This window comes from Chlorocebus sabaeus, chromosome 24 (genome assembly GCF_047675955.1).
Source record: "Chlorocebus sabaeus isolate Y175 chromosome 24, mChlSab1.0.hap1, whole genome shotgun sequence".
Taxonomy (NCBI): domain Eukaryota; kingdom Metazoa; phylum Chordata; class Mammalia; order Primates; family Cercopithecidae; genus Chlorocebus; species Chlorocebus sabaeus.
The window spans coordinates 7,570,408-7,591,878 of NC_132927.1; the positions used below are offsets into that span (position 1 = coordinate 7,570,408).

At 37.5% G+C, this 21,471-nt stretch overlaps 1 protein-coding gene across 5 annotated transcripts in view; it reads right to left on the reverse strand.

The window, feature by feature from the left end:
- Positions 1-21,471, reverse strand: part of HEATR5A (HEAT repeat containing 5A) — a 156,146-nt gene that overhangs the window by 42,759 nt on the left and 91,916 nt on the right. For all 5 annotated transcript variants that reach the window (XM_073010895.1, XM_073010893.1, XM_073010892.1 and 2 more), the window contains 7 exons: positions 20,284-20,447; positions 20,027-20,202; positions 12,052-12,157; positions 11,227-11,417; positions 9,180-9,339; positions 6,524-6,713; positions 5,372-5,541 (listed from right to left, as the gene is read on the reverse strand). In XM_073010895.1, the coding sequence (XP_072866996.1) occupies positions 5,372-5,541; positions 6,524-6,713; positions 9,180-9,339; positions 11,227-11,417; positions 12,052-12,157; positions 20,027-20,202; positions 20,284-20,447 (1,157 nt within the window). The remainder of the gene's footprint in view (positions 1-5,371; positions 5,542-6,523; positions 6,714-9,179; positions 9,340-11,226; positions 11,418-12,051; positions 12,158-20,026; positions 20,203-20,283; positions 20,448-21,471) is intronic.

Sequence of the window (21,471 nt, forward strand, 5' to 3'; positions counted from 1 at the left end):
ACAGATGCCATGTAAGTATCAATAGGCTGTAGCTACCCATGGCAAATAAGACTGGTAATATACTTCAGTTACAAGTTGAAGGTTAATGGATAAAAATTCTTAGTGATTTCATATATGAAATAAAGTTAAGATTTTAAATTTTGTACTAACTAGGAAAGTAAAGATCAGTTTGGTATGGTCTACAAAATAAATATGCATATTATGGTAGTGATCTTCAAAGTAAAATTTGAGAAATAATGGCATAATTCTATAGTGATCTTTAGATATGGCATATGTGGGAAAAACAGGACTGAAGTAGATGAAGTTTTGTAAAGAGCAGAGGCTACATTTTGGGAGGAAATAAAAGGTAGGTAGTAGGAGCTATTAAGAATATGTAAGAAGAGTGTCAGGTGTGGTGGCTCACGTCTGTAACGCTAGCACTTTGGGAGGCTGAGGTGGGCGGATTACTTGAGGTCAGGAGTTCAAAACCAGCCTGGCCAACATGGTGAAACCCTGTCTCTGCTAAAAAATACAAAAAAATTAGCAGGGCATGGTGGCAGGTGCCTGTAATCCCCACTACTCGGGAGGCTGAGGCGGAGAATTGCTTGAATCTGGGAGGTGGAGGTCGCAGTGAGCCGAGATCATGCCTCTGCACTCCAGCCTGGGCTGGGCATGATGGCTTACACTGAGGGAGGCCAAGGCAGGTGGATCACATGAGGTCAGGAGTTTGAGACCAGCCTGGCCAACATGGTCAAGCCCTGTCTCTACTAGTAATACAAAAATAAGCCAGGCATGGTGGCACACACCTGTAGTCCCAGTTACTGGGGAGGATGAGGCAGGAGAATCGCTTGAACCTGGGAGGCAGAAGTTGCAGTGAGCTGAGATTGCACCACTGCACTCCAGCCTGGATGACAGAATGAAACTGTCTCAAAAAAAGAAAAAAAAGAAAAAAAGAATATACAAGAAGAAACACATGCAAAGAGAGCCAAATTCTACATTTTATCAGAAGCCAAGAAACAGAACAAATTTGTGCATCTATCATTGAGCAGCTTTTTTTTGTTGTTTTTTTGTTTTTTGTTTTTGAGACAGAGTATCACTCTGTTACCCAGGATAGAGTGCAGGAATAGCTTTGTAAGGATGTTCTGTTATACCTTCAAGCTGTATTATGAACCCAAAAGTGGATAGAGAGGAATGCCATTCATAGAAAAGTCTCAAGGTATAATGTAATCCCATGTTTAGAAACTATATTGTTAGCAGGTTAGGATAACAGAGAAGTTAAAATATAAAAAGATTACATTTATTCATTCCCAAGATTACTGTTGTATTTAACAACAATGACCAAAAAAGCACTTTACAAGACAATTTTAAAGAAAAGTTAATAAATCTACTAGTTATTTCAACTGGAGTTTTACAAGCATATAATACAAAGCAGGTGCAGCATTTATTCAGGCTAGTCAAACATTTTTTAGAAAAAGCATGCTTAGAAGTACCCTTTATTTGTTTGGTAGAAAACAGATTGAAGGCTATCTCACAAAGTAAAATAGGAGGCTTAATGTCTCCATGTCATTCTCCAGCATTTATATTGGGAAGAGGAATACAGTGGCTTAAGGCAAACAAACAAAGCAGGCAAAATACAGAAATTAAATAAAACTGTAACTACAATTATTTTCTGAAATGAATATACTAAATAAAAAGGAGACCAAATTTAGTGCAAGGAGTGAGCGCACCAGCTGGAGAAGGTTAGGAAGGATTTGCTTATATTGGTATCAAATAAACACCACGAAACATGCTACACATACTGGACTTAGCATTAATGGTTCGCTTAAACAAAGAGATGCAGAGGAAAACAAACATCTACAACCAAAAAAATGACACAAAGAAACAGCACCGCAAAACTCAAAAAAAGTTAGGAATCAAGGGTCAGGGACCTACCAACACAGAATTATCCAACAAGATCTCCTGCACAAAAACAAATGACACACCAGTCATGACAAAACCAAAAAATATTAGGATGACTTTGACAACAGTCAGCTAAGCATTAAAATATAAATGTTGATAGTTATCATTCAAATTGGCTTAGCTTCAGCTTAAAAATTCGTCACAAATATTTTATTTTCCAACAAAACGAGTTGAGCCAAGTTCTTGAAAATAGTCAACTCAAGAACTCTAAGACATAAATATATAATTTTAAAACGTACACGCGATTAATTTTAGGTTTTTCTTTGGAATCTCTGATTAAGCTTCAGTATCAAACCCAATAAAGGAGACATGAGCGTGAGAGGAGTGTTCTGGATTGCATTCACATGAAACAGGTGTCCAGCAAGAGGCAAAGTTAATGGTTTACCTCATCAGAAGTTAATTAGGGTTTAACTCTTAGAAGCCAAGTTTTGAAACTAAGAATATTCAGAATTGCTAGTGTAGCTAAGGCCAAGTTCAGTATGGAAGTTAAAGAGCATGCAGTTAGAAGAAAATTCCTTCCTGTAAGACTTTTACCTAATGATGAAATGCAATTTCCTTACTTTGGTGAATATTCTAAAATACAATAAATTCAATCTAATAAATTCAGAATAAATTACTAACCAAAATGTTGAGACACTAAATTAATATATTATAGTAATAATTTTTGACTATGATTGTGTATTTAAAAAATAATTTTACAGCTTGAATATTATGAGTTAACATATGATTTGTAACTGTTACTTCAGATTTTCTTACTTGCTCTGAATGTACCCAAAAGTCTGATAATATAATAATCTCTGTTCTTTTTCATGTGTAACTTTTTTTGATGCCTATTTTATTTTCCTGCAGTAATATGTACCCTTTTTTGATTTGGGAAAGGAAAAAACTTAGTAAGTTTGATCAGATTTTATTTATTTATATTTTTGAGACAGTGTCTTGCTCCATTGCCCAAGGTGAAGTGCAGTGGCGCAATCAGGGCTCACTGTTGCCTCAATATCCTGGGTTCAAGTGATCCTCCCACCTCAGCCTCCCAAGTAGTAATGGGACTACAGGTGCACACCGTCATTCCCAGGTAATTTTCTTAAAATTTTTTGTAGAGACAAGGTCTCACCATGTTCCCCAGGCTGGTCTCAAACTCCTGGGCTCAAATGATCCTTCTACCTTGGCCTCCCAAAGTGCTGGAACTACAGGTGTGAGCCACTGTGCCCAGCTGATCAGATTTTATTCATCATGAATTAATGGGTTAGTCTTGCTCTTCATTTCTCAATAAACTTTAGTTAATAAAAAAAATCATGTATCAGGTAAAGGAGAAATTTTAAAGGTAATTAATGGAAATCTTCTATATAAGACAAGAAGTAAAAATGGCAGTATCACCAAATTTAAATGGAGAGTAAAAGATCAAATGCAAAGGGGCAAAAAATTTTTCCAATAACTGGTTTTAGGAATGGCTCTTGAAACATAAAAGTAATATTCCTGGGGAAGAATCCCTGAATGGTATAGGTAAAATCCTTTTCCTGTAAGTGCTGTTTTCCCTAGAACGATTGACCCAGATCTAAAAAAATACAGGAACAAAAGTTTCTATCAGAAAGTCAGTCACATTCTCTTTAAAGTTTTATCGGGCTAGGCATGGTGGCTCACACCTGTAATCCCAGCACTCTGTGGGGCTGAGGCAGAAGGATGGCTTGAGACCAGAAGTTCAAGACCAGCCTGGGTAACATAGCAAGATCCTGTCTCTACAAAAAAGAAAAAAAATTAGCTAGGTGTGGTGGTACATTTCTGTAGTCCTAGCTGCTTGGGAGGCTGAGGGGGGAGGATCACTTGAGCCTAGGAGTTCGAGGCTACTGTGAGCTATGATTGCACCACCGCACTCCAGCCTGGATGACAAAGTGAGACTCTGCCTCTAAAAATATATAAATAAATAGTTTCATAAGACTATCAGTATCAATAATTAATATAATAATATACTGTGTGTTGAAGACACATGTCAAGACAGCAAGGGCAACTACCATTATTGAGTACTAATTAAATGCCTGAGACATGTGCCTTTACAAGCAGCATTTTGTGTAATCCTCATTTTTTGCAGACAAGGTAGCTGAGGCTAGAAGAGATTACGGGACTTCCCTAAAGGCACACAGCTAGAAGGTGGCAGAGTTGAGATAAGATCTATCCATAAGATCTACAAAGATAGTACGGAATAATGAAATGAGGACTGAAGGAGGAGTCCAGAAACCTGCAATGTAGATTTAGCCACCACTTAGGTGAGCTAGATGTGTTACTTTAAGTTATTTTTGGTCTTCAGTTTATCTTTTTATTGAGAAGATTGATTTTAATAATGCAAACAACATTCTACAAAAGTAGGGATAATCTATATGGCAGATTTTTAAGATTCTAAGGTTTTTCAAGCTCTGAAATACTGCATATTTTGCCTTAAGCTTGAAAATGAAAGGTCTATATAATTTTCAACAGTCACGTTACTAATGGGAGTGTGCTACAAACACTGCAGGAGTAGAAAAAGTTGAAAAGCAATGGTGCCAATTTATAATTCCAAATGCAACTCAATTTTTGAGGCAAGTCCAGATAGAAACTGGTGACATGGTAAATCTTTTTTTTTTTTTTTTTCCTGAGACGGAGTTTCATTCTTGTTGCCCAGGCTGGAGTGCCAATGGCACAATCTCGGCTCACTGCAACCTCCACCTCCTGGGTTCAAGCGATTCTCCTGGCTCAGCCTCCCCAGTAGCTAGGATTACAGGCGCCCACCACCACGCCCAGCTAATTTTTGTATTTTGAGTAGAGATGGGGTTTCGCCATGTTGGCCAAGCTGGTTTTAAACCAACCTCAGGTGATCTGCCCGCCTTGGCCTCCCGAAGTGTTGGGATTACAGGCGTCAGCCACTGCACCTGGCCAGGGGAAGTCTTAAAACCAATGACAACGAACCACTTCAAAGGAACTTCTGGCTGATGGCCTTTATCTTTCTACATTCAGTAGATACAATATTAGAAGCCAGATATTGATGTATATGTTGCTGGAATACTAAGGAAAAGTGTTATTTCTCCATCTGGGATGCAAAGAACTTTGTAATAACTCAGAATAGATGAAAAAGAAGAAAAAAAGAGACAGGTGACCACATAAAGTTTTGCATATAGTACATGGGACATTATAAGCACCCAATATATGTTTACTGATTTATGATAAATATTCCAAATATCAATTTCAACATTAATGGGAGAAAAATGAATCAATATAAAAGAGATTTAGGAGCTGATTACATGAAAGCTGCCCCCTACTCCCCAAAGAGACTAGAACTGAGGGGAAATAGCTATGTATATAACATACAACTTTGTACATAGTCTAGAGGATAATTAAAAGGTGTACTGGGATAAATCTAAGATTCAAATAAAAGAAACTAAGAACTGGTTTACAATTTTATACTCACACAGAGGCAGCTAACCAGGCTAGACAAGTTGACATGTCGTGGAGCAAACATATGAAGCTGCTGAAGGCAAGAGATGGCCTGAGCTTGAACAAGGCAGTCTGGGTTATCTTGCATTACTGCACAACCCAGTAGACAGGAGGCCCTTAAGGTAGAAATTGAAGTACTGTTACCTAAAATAAAAAGCAGAAAGCTTTTAATAATTGGCCTATAAAAACATTACTCTTTAAACATATATTACAGGTTTTAAAATTTACTTTCAGTTTTGAGCTTACAAATCTGTGACTTACGATTTCTTCTACAAAAGTAGGGATAATCTAAGTGACAGGTTTTTAGATTATTCTTTTTTTTTTTTTTTTTTTTTTTTTTTGAGACAGAGTCTCAGTCTGTCGCCCAGGCTAGAGTGCAGTGGTGCCATTTCGGCTCACAGCAACTTCTGCCTCCTGGGTTCAAGTGATTCTCCTGCCTCAGCCTCCCGAGTAGCTGGGACTACAGGTGCACACCACCATGCCTGGCTAATTTTTGTATTTTTACTACAGACAGGGTTTCACCATGTTGGCTAGGCTGGTCTCGAATCCTGAGGTCCAGTGATCCACCTGCCTCAGCTTCCCAAAGTGCTAGGATTACAGGTGTGAGCCACTGTGCCTGACCTACTTTAGTTATTCTTAATTTGAAAAGTTTATTGCAACACAAATTATTAGGCAAAGAAGAACCTAAGACTATCAGTAGGTTATACCAAATTTTCATAAAAAGTGGAATTAGAAATTGCCAATAAACTTAGCCTCACTTGTATTAGTTAAGAATTACTTTCATGTATTATAATCATGTAATACTATGCAATTTGAACAGCTTGCAATATTTGAAATTTTGGACTTAGCCATTTATTTCTTAAAGAGAGATCAGAGCTCTTTGGATGATTCTGCTTCATGTCTGTCATTTTAACTGTTAAGGAAGGTATCTTTAGGAGATACGTAATTGTTGAAATATTGTACTGTGTCTTTTCAAGGTAAGATAAATCAGGCTGAACGGCATTTATACATTCATTTAACAAAACATACAGCACCTATCATGTGCCAAGCATACAGACCACGAACTGAATTCATTTTTATGTGTATTATTTTTAATGCAAAACATCACAAAAGCAGCTATGCACACCTTGTAGCTCTGGACCTAACGTGGTAATAAGGGCATTCAAACAGCGACCAAGGCTTTGGTGAACTTCAGCATGAGTAGGAGGCACATTTAACAACAACATTATAATAAGAGAAAGGGTAGGTTCCACATGCACATAATACAGTGGGCCAGCAGAATCAATGATCAGTGATAGAGAGTGTAATGCCCAGGTCTGTAATGACAAAGAAAAACAATTAAAAACATTACAGCAGCATTAAGAAACATAAAATATATTAAGTTGTTCTTTTGTTGAAGCAAGTAATAAAGTAACAGCAAATGTGTATGCTACTACTAATGCGGAGAGAAATGGAGGACTTCCAACTCAGAGGCAATCATCCAATTTAGAATGATATAGTTCATCATTAAGAATTGCAAGTAATAGTTGGTACTTTAGCTAACAGCTTGAATCAAATCTAGTTGGTTGAAAAACTGTTTATTGTTTAATCTATAGAAAGAATGAAAATTCAAGTTTTTAAAAAGATGCAACAAAATCTACAATTACATTCAACAATATGGACAAATCTCTTGAACATAATGTTGAGTGAAGAAAGCCAGACATAAAAGAATATATGTTGTATGATTCCATTTACATAAAGTACAGAAGCAGGCAAAACAAATTTATGCAGTTGCAAATTAGGATAGTGGTTATCCTTGGTGGGGGTAAGTAGTTAACTAGAAGACAGTATGAGAAGTGTGTATGGGGTATTGATAATGGGCTGTTTCTTGATTTCAGGTGGTGTTTACATAATGTACTGTTTGTACATAGATATGTACATTTATGACAGGTGCACACGCACACACAGATACACACACACACACACACACACAATGGTTTAAATGAAAAAAGACTGGCCATATACTGATAACCACTGAAGTTAGGTGATGGGTATAATAGATTCATTATAGTATACTTTCTAATTTTGTGTATGTTTTAATGTTCTATAACAAGAAGTAAATTAAAAGCTCTCTCTTCAGAAAATGAACTGAAAAAGTTTTATTCCTCTTATCAATGGATGTATAAGAAAGCTTACAGTACTTTAAACGCTGCAAAAATGAGCTTCTATTTGTTAGGTGAGAGACAGCAATCAAGAAAATTCAGAAATGACACTGGGAGCTGTGGAAAGTATATGAATTAATCAACAAAAAAGGTATTCAATATAAAACTAGGCACATTCAGAATAGACTTGTTGAAGAGAGAAGAATATAACAGAAGCAAAAAGTACTATATATAAAGACGGGTGAAAAATGGAAACCTTGTAAGTCAATTCAGTCAAGTACTAGATGAAGTGGAGGAGGCAAGTAGTAATATGGTAATTCAGAGAAGGAAAGCTAACTGGATTAAAGCTTGATGAGATGGTGGTTATACTGGATCTTAAAAGACTAAAAGATGTAGAATATCAAATAGGCATGTAAGGAGAGAAGAGAAAAAGAAAATAATGTAAATGTAGACATGAGAATGACATGTGGATAAATCATCTGTAGAAGTGAACACTTTGAAGTAATAACAGAAAACATCTATGGGGTCAGTTGATGGGACTGGAATAAAGAAGTTGATTCAAGAAGCAATAAGCACTTTGTCAAGCTTTTCTGCAGGGAAGTGACAAGATGAAAATCTTTTAGGAAAATGAATTTAGCCTTATATCTAGAGAGAGTTGGAAAGAAAAGGACTAAAAATGTGACGAATTAGGAGGCTATGACAGTAATTCGGCACACATTAATAAGGGAGACAGATAAGATGACAGAAGGGGAGTAAAAGAACAGGAGAAATAAAAATCATTCCATATTTAAGATAGGAGAATGATGATTTTATTGACAGAAATGGGTAAGATATGTACAACGATATGAATAAAGTGGTTAAGAACAGGAGTTTGGAGTCCATGACTTGTGTTTTTGATCTGATTCCATGATTTATTAACTTTTCAGTTGTAAGCAAGTTGCTTAGCTTCTTAAGCCTCAGTTTTATTTCCCCATAACGGGCTATACACCCTAATAAATTATTACGAGGACTAAGAGAATTACTACGAGACTTAGAAGAATGTATCGTAACACCTGGTACCTATTAAGTTCTTTAAAATAGTAGATGCTATTATTATTATTTAGTATTATTATTATTTTTTGAGATAGCGTCTGGCTCTGTTGTCTAGGCTGGAGCATAGTGGCACAATCTGGACTTACTGCAACCTCTGTCTCCCCGGCTCAAGCCATCCTCCCACCTCAGCCTCCCGAGTAGCTGAGACCACAGATGCGTACCATCATGCCTGGCTAATTTTTGTATCTTTTGTAGAGATAGTGTTTCACCATGTTGCCCAGGCTGGTCTTGAACTCCTGAGCTCAAGCAATCCACCTGCCTCGGCATCCTAAAGTGTGAGATTATGGGCGTGAGCCACTACTTCTAGCCCAGTGCTATTATTAAGATGGAACAGAGATACGTTTTCAGAAAAACACAATGAAATTGACTTCAGACATTCTGAGTGTGGGAGAAGATTTTAATTTTAAAAATCCATCAAGGTTAACAATGGCTTCCACAATTACTATGGGGGGAAAATCATATTCACAAATTATTAATGTTCAACATAAACACATTCTGCATCATCTACAAATCATGAATTTCAAGGGAAGTATCACATGAGGTACCCACCTGCACATCAGGGGAAGTGCTGTCCTGTGCCAAAGTATAAAGGATTCCAATACAAGAATTTAGGTGTTGAGAAGAACTTATTCCTCCTAAATACCTATGTAGGGACCCCAAGGCCAATGAGTGTCCTGTTCTGGTAACCACATCCCTTGCTGATTTCAATCTGTAAATATGAAAATAAAAATAAATGGTAATCACTGCAAAAGAAAAAAAAACAAAAACTAATGCATGTACATTGTCACTTAGGCAAAACTTTTTATATGGATAGTTGCAAAATTTAGAAATATATTTTTGGCTAACTAATAAAAAATTCTGAAGTAACCGAAAGGCATTTGCAAAGGAAAACATTTTGAATCAAAATGTCTTCATATTATTGATTAGTTTAGTATGAACAGTTTCAATGTCTTTCATATATACACATGAAGAAGGTTTTTAAGACAAACATTATTACTTTATCATTAAGTTACATTTTAAAAACTCAAATGCTGAGATACTTCAATTTCATAGAGTTTCAACTTAATTTTGATTTTAAAATTAAATAGGCCAGGTGTGGTAGCTCACGCCTGTACTCTTGGCACTTTGGGAGGCCAAGGCGGGAGGATCACTTCAACCTAGGAGTTTGAGATCAGCCTGGGCAACATAATGAGACCCTGTCTCTACTAAAAAAAAATTTGTTTTAATTAACTGGGCATAGTGCCACAAGCCTGTAGACCCAGTCACTTGGGAGGCTGAGGCTGGAGTATTGCTGGAGTCCAGGAGTTCGAGGCTGCAGTGAGCCACAATCACACCACTGTACTCCAACCTGGGTGACAGAGCAAGACCTTGTCTCAAAAATAAATTAAATAAAATTAAATATGGGAAGTTAACGTTTATTAGGAATTTATTAGAAATTACTGTGTGCTCATTTAAGTGGTTTATATTTAGCCCTTCTTTAATATTCTCAACAACCCTGAAATTCATACTATTATCAGTTCCTGTTTATAGATGAGGAAACCAAAATAATAGCTCAAATAGCTCTCACAAAGTAACCAACTATCAAATGGTAGAGTTGGGATTAGAGTCAAGTTAATAACCTGACTCCAGACTTCAAATCAGACACACATATTCAGTAGACTCCAAGGTCAAAGTGCTATCAATACTACCACCACCACTCCTAATATAACTAATTATAGATACATAATACAACCACAAAGTTTTATTTGTAGGCTTTTTCCCCATATTACTTTAATATTTACTATCTCATTTACCTTAGCATTCTTAAGTAGGTAGCGCAGTACCACCTGGAATAGAAGAACACTGGCTGAGAGGATTAAGTAATCTATTGAAAGTTATACAACTGATAGAAATGAAAGTACAGGCCGGGCACGGTGGCTCACGCTTGTAATCCCAGCACTTTGGGAGGCTGAGGCGAGCGGATCACAAGGTCAGGAGTTTGAGACCAGCCTGGCCAGCATGGAGAAACCCCGTCTCTACTAAAAAAATACAAAAAAAGTAGCTGGGTGGTGGCATGTGCCTGTAATCCCAGCTACTCACGAGGCTGAGGCAGGAGAATTGCTTGAACCCAGGAGGCAGAGGTTGCAGTGAGCCAAGATCGTGCCACTGCACTCCAGCCTGTGCGACAGAGCGAGACTTCATCTCAAAAAAAAAAAAAAAAAAAAAAGACATGAAAGTACCGTTTGTTTCCTTATCTGCAGCCTACAGTCTTTTTTCCTGTAGTTTGTTCTTATTACTTATCATATATACATTTTACATTATAAAACTGTATAAATATTTCACTATCCTAAAGTCCATCCCACTGATGATCAATTATATCACTGATATAGATTCTGATCTTTATTATATAAAGACTATAGCTGAAATAGTAATAGTTTTACGTGCCAAGATCAGCAGGCCAATTTTTATTTTCTTTCCTTTATTTTAAAGCAGTCAACATTTGACAATTTTTCTTAGTTAAATCTCAGCATGAAGATCTTACTAGTTCCAACAAACCAGAAAGCTATACCCAGTTTTGAAACATAGCCCCTGAGTATTAAATAAGAAATTCACTTACTTGTCAAAGCTAACTTGAGCTAATCCAGCAGTAAAAGCTCCATCATCAAGCACTTGGGCTAATCTAGCCCACGCCTCTGCAGCTGCACATCTCAGCAAGGGGTTGGTACTTTCTAGGGCTCCCGTAACTAATGTTAGGGCAAATCTTTTCATTTCTTCTGGACCTAAACATCCCTTGGAGACAGCCACGTACTGAAATATGTAAAGAACAACCCAGACTTACAATTGTAGTAAATTATCATATCCAGTTAGGAATGTATATTCTGGATAACCAAATCCGAGTATGTTCATACTTGGATTACTACTTAAAAACAAATAAGAACACAAAAATCCACACTGAGAATACAAATATAATTCCTTTTTTTTTTCACAAAGCACTTTAGAATTTTAAACCTCCAGGCAGCAATATGGCAATCAATTATCATTAAGGTATAAATGGTCTGAAAGAACATTAACAGAGATGTCCACAAAATAAGCGACTAATGAAGTCTATCATATTTTACTGTACGTAGAAACGGTAAGTCGTAAGTAACAATGAGCTGGATTTGGTCCACAGGCTATAGTCCATCAATCCCTGGCCCAGGATATCAGGATTGGTAGGTTAACGCATGGCTCTATGCAGAGATCATGGTTTGATTTCTAACAAGTTTTATGTGGACAAAAAGTTAAAGGAGAATTCCAAATCCTGAAAACTTTTCATCAGGAGATTAAGAAAAATCAAGGAAAAAAGAGCATTTTAAAAACATCATCCTCCGACAAACTTCATTGGCCACAAATTTTTTAAAAAATGAAACAAACATTTAAATAAATAAATAAATAGAATTACCTTCAAGAAACTAGAAACTGAAGAAACAACATGTAACTGAACCACTTGCTGACGAGCTCCTTTTGTGTGCTTTATACTGTCCAAAAGCTGTTCCAATATAGGAAGCCTACAATCAGAAATAACAGGATTTAAAAGCAAAAAGCCTTTTTTTTTTTTTTTTTTTGAGACGGAGTCTCGCTCTGTCATCCAGGCTTGAGTATATTGGCACCATCTCAGCTCACTGCAACCTCTATCTCCCCGGCTCAAGAGATTCTCTCACCTCAGTCTCCCAAGTAGCTGGGATTACAGGTGTGTGCTACCACATCCGGCTAATTTTTCTATTTTTAGTAGAGTAGTAGTTTCACCATGTTGGCCAGGCTGGTCTTGAACTCCCGATCTCAAGTGATCTGCCCACCTTGGTCTCCCAAAGTGCTGGGATTATAGGCGTGAGCCACTGCCCCTGGCCTCTGAATACAATTTAAACTTCACACTTTAGGTTCTTTAAACTACTGCAGTAATTGTTAAGTGTGAGAATGTACATTCCAATAACTGGAAAACTAAAATTTGAGATGATACCAGCAAAAGTAGTCAATACTGATATAACTCCACAAAAATTTATATGTAACACATAGCCTCACAGAATTTGAGGCAGGAAGATTGCTTGAAGCTAGGAGTTCAAGACCAGCCTAGGCAACACAGTGAGACTTCTTATTTTACAAAAAATTAAAAAGTTAGCCAGGCATAGTGGCACATGACGGTAGTCCTAGTTCCCCAGGAGGCTGAAGCAGAAGGAGCCCAGGAATTCAAGGTTACAGTGAGCTATGATCATGCCACTGCACTCCACCTGGGTAACAAAGCAAGATCCTGTCTCAGAGAAAGAAAGAAAGAAGAATAAAAATGATTTGAAAAGTGCTAAAAAGGTAATGTTAAGTGAAAAAAGCAAAGGTTAAAATTGTTTTACATATAGTATAGTCCAAAGTATATTTTCAAAGCATAGTTGGGGATTCAAAGAGCTATGCTGCTTCTGGCTAGCTATACATGCAATCATAGCTCATTGCAGCCTTGACCTCCTGAGCTTAAGTGATCCTCCAGCCTCAGCCACCAGAGTACCTGGGACTATAGGAACACATTACCCACACCCTGCTAATTTTTTTTTTTTTTTAAAGAGACAAGGCCTCACTGTGTTGCTCAGGCTGGTCTTGAACTCCTAAGTTCAAGTGATCCTCCAGCCTCGGTCTCTGAAAGTACTAGGATTATAGGGTAAACCACTGTGCCTGGTCATTTTTCTTCTTTTATAACGTTTCTAAATCCAAATTTCACTATATACATGTACTAAAATTTATTCAACCACTCGACTACTGGTGAGAAAAATGTTCCAATTTTCACAATTCTAATTAAGATAAATATAAACAATATTTCATGTCCTTATAGAACAGAGGTTTTAATTCCTTATGTCAAGATTAAATACATGTAACCATAAAATAAACCACCCCATTTTACCATTAATTTCTCTCTTAAAACATTGTTTCTATGCCCTATACTTCCTTTTCCCTCTTTTCTGCCTTTAAATGAAAAACCTGAAATATACTGAAGATAACTTTTTCAGTTGTAAATTATCTTGATGGCAGGAAGGGTAAAGATTGTAATTTTATCTTCATCTCCCTAATAACTTGTATTTGGCATGTGGTGTAAACAGTCAGGCATGCTTGTTGAGCAAGCATAAAAGACAACAGCATCAGGTAATTAAACACAGGACATGACTGGCTGAACATGAAAATACAGATATACTTTTATCTGACCTTAATGTACTTTCAATAATATCCCTAAGTCCTTTAAAACTAGATCTCCATCATTCTACTGAGGATACAAGGTAAGCTGTCCTGTAAATGGCAATTTTGTTATCAAATCAGAATAGACATGGGGATCATGCCTTTAAAAAACCTAATTGTACAAGGAGTTAAAAGAGTAAAAAGGAAGGTATGAAGCTATGTGTACAACATATGGGTTGGGGAAAGCAGTATGTATAAAATCAACTTATAAAATGTAATAAAGGCCAGGCGCAATGGCAAACACCTATAATCCCAGCACTTTAGGAGGCCAAGGTGGGCAGATCACCTGACGTCTGGAGTTTGAGACCAGCCTGGACAACATGGTGAAACCCCATCTCTATTAAAAATACAAAAACTAGCCAGGCATGGTGGCGCATGCCTGTAGTCCCAGTTACTTGAGAGGCTGAGGCAGGAGAACTGCTTGAGCCAAGAGTGGAGGCTGCAGTGAGCTGAGATGGCACCACTGTACTCCAGCCTGGGTGACAGAGCGAGACTCCGTCTCCAAAAATAAAAAATAAAAATGAAAGTAAAATGTAATAAAATGGTGGAGTACTAGGAATACTTAGAAAAGTACTTATTTCCTTACATCAATGTTGTGTTTGTTATAATAAATTTGAAAAACTCAGAAAAGCACATGAAAAAAAAATTTACCCCAAATCCCACCACTTACAAAGAGCCGCCATTAACATTTTGACATCTTTGTTCTTGTCTTTTCTCCCTTAGACATATGAATGAATTTTTAGAAAACAGAGATCGTATTGTACATACTTTGTTAATAACTTATTTTGTTTCCCCTAAACAACATTATCAGGGATTTTCCTATCTTATTAACTATTATATGGTTTCACTATAATAGTATTAGTGAATAGGTATTAATATTATATATTCTGGCAATATAATTTATTTAACCAACTTCCTAGTTTGGATCATTTATGCTATTTCTAATTTTTCTTATTACAAATAACACGCTAAATATCTTGCATATGAAAATTTTTCTGGTGGCTAACACCTGTAATCCTAGCACTTTGGGCGGCAGAGGCAGGAGGATCCCTTGAGCCTAAGCGTTTGAGACCAACTTAGGCAACATAGTGAGACCTTATCCCCACTAAAGAGAAAAAAAATTAGCCAGTGTAGTGGTGCCTGGCTGTAGACCCAGCTACTTGGGAAGCTGAGGCAGGACGATTGCTTGAGCTTGGGAGACTGAAGCTGTAGTGAGCCAAAATCGCACCACTGCACTCCAGCCTGGATGACAGACCGAGATGCTGCCTCAAAAAAAATTAAAAAAACAAACAAAAAAAGCTTTCTGTCCATTGTTTAAGTGCATATTTAAGGCTTTTTTTTTTTTTTTTTTTTTTTGAGATGGAGTCTCGCTGTGTTGCCTAGGCTGGAGTGCAGTGGCGCAATCTCAACTCACTGCAAGCTCCGCCTCCCGGGTTCACGCCATTCTCCTGCCTCAGCCTCCCGAGTAGCTGGGACTACAGGCACCCGCCACCATGCCTGGCTAATTTTTTTTGTATTTTTAGTAGAGACGGGGTTTCACCATGTTAGCCAGGATGATCTTGATCTCCTGGCCTCGTGACCCACCCGCCTCAGCTTCCCAAAGTGCTGGGATTACAGGCTTGAGCCACTGCGCCCGGCCAGCATTTTTTTTTTCAAGAACATTATTTATGCCCAAAGCACCCTATAGGAAGATTATGGAGGGTAAATGTGACAACAAAGGGGAATTAAGAATAACTGTGTGATCAAGCTCCCAAGTTTAAAAACCTATAACGTCATTATTAGATCATATCCTACATCTGTTATTGTGAAATTGTATCACACTTAAATTTATAAAAATACATAAGTTTAGAGATTAAGAATTATGTCATTCTGTACTATAAGTTGACTTATACTATTACTTCTTGACCACATTCATGGACCAAAGACTATAAAACAGGATTGTCAGAGCTCAAAATCTTTTTCTTCATCCTCTGCCCCCAATCCTGAAAGAGATTGAATATACTATTAACTAATCAAGGATTCAAGATATATGACACCAATTCCTATAGAGATCTCAACAAAAGATTCTGATCTTCAGGAAGATGGAGATGACTTAGTAATACTGAATTAGTACTCATAAGTAGTATCAATTATAACATATAATTATCAGTTTGGAATGAAATGATAGGTATTAAAAGTTTTAAGTCTAGATGGAATAAAAATGCAGTTAACTGAATAAAGGGCGAAGATGTAACATTTGAAAATGCTGACTTATTTTACATTATACATTATATACCCTTTAGACAGAGGGTACACACGTATACACAAACAAAACAGTAACCACAAACAAAAACAAAATAATACTTTTTAGACAGAGGGTATATAATGGCAAAATTTTTTACTACTGAGAATTATAACTGTTTAAGCTTTTCCTCTCTGTCCATCCATTCACAAGTGACATAATTTGTTGAAGCAGTCCATTTATCAGAATCACCTAAGGAGTTTAAAAAATTTCAGTGCCCACCCCCACATTATGCATACCATACTAATCAGGATCTTCAGTATCTTAAAAATTTGTCTGGATAATTCCAATGTGCAAGTCAAGGGTGGAACAATCCTCAGGTGAATTAAGGAACTCATTCTTTGCAATTAGGTGAAAATCTATTTAAAAGCAACCACAAACACAGGCCAGGAGCAGTAGCTTACACCTGTAATCCCAGGACTTTGGGAGGCTGATGTGGGCAGATCACCTGAGGTCAGGAGTTCCAGACTAGCCTGGACAACACAACGAAACCCCATCACTACTAAAAATAAAAGTTAGTCGGGCACGGTGGCGCATGCCTGTAGTCCCAGCTACTCAGGAGGCTGAGGCAGGAGAATCACTTGAACCTGGGAGGTGGAGGTTGCAGTGAGCTGAGATGGTGCCACTGCATTCCAGCCTGGGTGACAGAGTGAAACTCTGTCTCAAAACAAAACAAAACATAAAATAAAGTAACCACACACAGGCTGGGCACAGTGGCTCATGCCTGTAATCCTAGCACTTTGGGAGGCCGAGGTGGGCAGACCACCTGAGGTCAGGAGTTTGAGACCAGCCTGGTCAACATTATGAAACCCCATCTCCACTAAAAAATACAAAAATTAGCCAGGAATGGTGATGCATCCCTGTAATCCCAACTACTTGGGAGGCTGAGGCAGGAGAATCACTTGAAATCCAGGAGATAGACGATGCAGTGAGCCACCGCACTCCAACCTGGGCTGTCTCAAAGAAGAAAAAAGTAATCACAAACAATACATGATTGAGATCAATATTATTTCTTTTCTGTATAAAATATCTTGACTTTCCAACCTTTAAACATTTTTGCGTTAGAACCCTACAGTCAGAATAGAGAATCAACTAATTTAAAAGTCAATTACGTATGCATTAATAGTGAATAAATTGTGCATTAATTTATATTAAATAATATATTATTTCCAACCTTAGGACAACCACATGTTGTACAACTGTTTAAACATAAGGCTAACCACAATAATAACAAAATGGCTTGAAATACTTGGTTGCTGTTTAAATATAGATACTTTAATTAAGACGTTTCTTCTCTATAACTCAAATGTACAGCTGAAAAGCAAACAGCCTGATATGTTACATAAATACCATATCTGGGACAATAGGAAATTAGAAACTTAACTTCACTATTCATGTAGTTTCTATCTTCTGGTTCTGTAACGACACCTACTGGAGACTGCTGATATTGCTTATAACCCACTTTCTGTACCTGGGATCTTGCCAGGTTCACTTCTTTATATTTACATTTTTGAGACAGGGTCTTGCTCTGTTGCTAAGGCTGGAGTGCAGTGGCGAGATCTTGGCTCACTGCAACCTCTAACTCCCAGTATCAAGCGATCCTACCACTTCAGCCTCCTGAGTAGCTGGGACTACAGTTGCACACCACCATGCAGAGTTCATTTTTGTATTTTTGTAGAGAAGGGGTTTTGTCACGTTGCCTAGGCTGCTCTTAACTGTTGGGCTCAAGCAATTTGCCTAACTTGGCCTCCAAAAGTGCTTGGTTACAGGTGTAAGCTACTGTGCCTGGTCATCTACTATTTTTATTCCAAAACAGTTAGAATCCTGTTTGTTCCAAATTTGTTAGAATCCAAACAGAATGATAGGGTTTGCTTTTATCTGTTCTCAATGTTTTTATTAAAACAGACAAAACCTCCCCTTCCTTGAATATTCATTATTATTATTATAATTTAGGTGGGGATACAAAAACTATGAGCACATTAAAAAATTCATTAAACTTAATAAGAAAGGATCTTCATGAAACTACAATTAGGCAATAAATCTGAAAAGAAAACTTCTCTAGAATAATAAAATCACTTTTTTAAGAGGAAAGGCTGTAAAAAGCATATTTTCTTTTTTGCTTTTCCCCTTTAGACCCATGAAAGGTAGTGGAACCATTTAAGAACATCCTTAATTTAAATCCTTTGCTTAAAAGGCCAGCCCTGTTTGATCCGCAGTAGTTACTGGTATATTAATCCAAATTAATTATTTAAAAGTAATTATATGCTCTATAAAAAGGTAGAGACTAGTTCAAATTTCATCCTCTCCATGAATCTTTCTTTGAATATTCCAAATCACTGTAATTTTCCTATTCATTCATTAACAATTCAGTCATATATTCTCTTATCACCATAACCTTATAGTTACAGTATATACAAGAAACGCTACAAATACATATGGAAAAAACATTATCTTTTGAAACTGAAGCTAGTAAAAATCAGTATAAATTTCATTCACTTTTCTACGCAATGAAAGCAAATTATTCTAAGACCTGTTTCAGAGAGGTGTTGGTGATGAAACTAAAATATTTTTCTAAGTCTTCACCAAAGACATCAAGGTAAATTCTCTAACTGGTACCCTCTGGAAGACATAACTGGATAAGAATATATAATAAAAGCTATGATCTAGTCAAATGCATTGTTGTTGGTCGAGAGACAGGAAATGAATGAATGAATCAGTGTGGATAACAGTGATTTGTAAACTATTATTAGCCACAATAGCCTATGAGAGAGATTCACTTCCCATTTAGTTTTTCCGATAGTAACAGAATTTCCTGGATAGTGGATTTTGATGCCTGAGAAATGTGTATGTCCAGTTACTAATTAAGAAACTATCATTCTCAATGAGGAATCATTATCACCCTTTGGTTTTTCAAAACGAAAGTCCATTTTTAGGTGAGGCCATCTTGTATTTATTAATTTTTCACATACAATAGCATAGGATAGAAGTCCCTACATAGCATGAGGTATACAACATGATGTTTTTAATGATGTTTTGCTCATATATACATTGTGAAATAGATTACCACAATCAAGTTAATTAAATATCTATTATCTTTGTGTGTGTATGTGTGTGTGTTCTAAAGCACGGGGTCCCCAACCTCTGGGCCACAGACTGGTACTGGTCCATGGCCTGGTACTGGTCCACAGCAGGAGGTGAGTGGCAGGCAAGCAAGCATTATCATCTGAGCCAAACTCCTGTCAGATCAGCAGTGGCATTAGATTCTCACAGGAGTGTGAACCCTATTATGAACTGTGCATGTGAGGGATCATATGCACCCCTCACAATGCCTAATAATCTGAGGTGGAACAGTTTTATCCCAAAACCTCTTCCTATCCCTACCCAGTGGACAAATTGTCTTTTGCCGAACTGGTCCCTGGTGCCTAAAAGGTTGGGGACCACTGGTCTGAAGTTCACTTTAAGTGAACTGATAAAAAACATTTAAAATACCTCCAATTGAAGACAAATCCCTGGACCTATAATGCTTCCAAAAAGTTTCCAAGGTAAGAAAGCCTATGAGACCTAGTCTAAGAAAAAACCTAGTATGTGTCTTTGTAAGGACTGCTCATAAATCAATATTCTTATGTCATTATTTTTCATTTGTATTTTCAGCTAGACGATAAGCTAACTGTGGGCAAAGTATTATATCCACAACAGTTCTAGTGGTTTTAGGCATTTAAATCATTTCTTATTAAATATTAGTCAAATGAATAATAAAACAAGAACTTTCATTTCACCTTCACCTGTCATTTATAAGAAATTATTTACGCTAATGAGATCTCTGGCAACATTCTTCTTACCCACCAGTTCTCTATTTTCCATTCACTGAACCATTGAAGATATTTACCTTTGAGTTTCTCCCACATGAGCGCATACAACCCCAAAGAGCTTGGCTGCAGAACTAATAACTGATAGTGCTGGAGGCAGGGGCTTAGGCACTGAATCTCCCTCTACATCTTTCTCATAAATGAAATAAGGGTCATATTCAAGACTTCCGCAAGCAACACCATTACCAAGCAGGAGCTAAAAGGGAAAAAAAGTATATAAGGTTTTAAGATCACTGTTCACAGATTGAATCTACTCAAGAGTAAAAAATGGCCATACCTGTTCTTCAATAAATCTATGGTCAGTCTCTTGTAACAAAGGACTTAATATCAAAAGATCATCCTGATGACAGAGGGGTGGAAGTAAAAATGTAGATGCTGACACCTGAATATCAGGGCCAGTCAAGTCAGCAGCCAGCTCTTTGAGGATAGCACAGAGGTTTCCTGTTGAGTCACAGAAAAAGAGCAATTAGTACTATTGGTTATCTGGTGAGAGTATGGGGTTTAAAACTCAGGTTGAGCTGGGCGCGGTGGCTCAAGCCTGTAATCCCAGCACTTTGGGAGGCCGAGACGGGTGGATCACGAGGTCAGGAGATCGAGACCATCCTGGCTAACACGGTGAAACCGTCTTTACTAAAAAATACAAAAAACTAGCCGGGCGAGGTGGCGGGCGCCTGTAGTCCCAGCTAGTCGGGAGGCTGAGGCAGGAGAATGGTGTGAACCCGGGAGGCGGAGCTTGCAGTGAGCTGAGATCTGGCCACTGCACCCCAGCCTGGGCGACAGAGCGAGACTCCGTCTCAAAAAAAAAAAAAACCCCTCAGGCTGAGTTTTAATGCACCCACTGGCCAACTTTAACATATCACAGCTGAAGATTTTATTTCTCATTCTTGAAAACTGCCCTAGAAATGACTGGCTCAACTATGTGTTGCTAGTCACAAGGTTAAGAATTGATACTAAAAGAAAATCTCAAATCTCAAAGTGTGTGTGTGTGTGTGTGTGTGTGTTTACATACCTGATGGTATAAAAATGACATGAAATATAGAAATAGATATAAAAAAAGATTTATAAAAGCAGGTTTGTTTTTTAAAAAAGCACGGTCTGAAAAATTTTATAAGAATTAGCCTGAGGCCGGGCGTGGTGGCTCACACCTGTAATCCTAGCACTTTGGGAGATGAAGGTAGGGGGATCACTTGAGGTCAGGAGTTCAAGACCAGCCTGGCCAACATGGCAAAACCCCGTCTCTACTAAAAACACAAAAATTAGCTGGGCATGGTGGCGGGTGCCTGTAATCCCAGCTACTCAGAGGCTGAGGCAGGAGAATCGGTTGAATCCGGGAGGCAGAGGTTGCAGTGAGCAGAAATCAGCCACCGCACTCTAGCCTGGGCAACAGAATGAGAGTCCACCGCAAGCAAAAAAAAAAAAAAAAGAAAAAAAGAAAAAAAGAAAAAAAGAATTAGCCTGAAAAAAC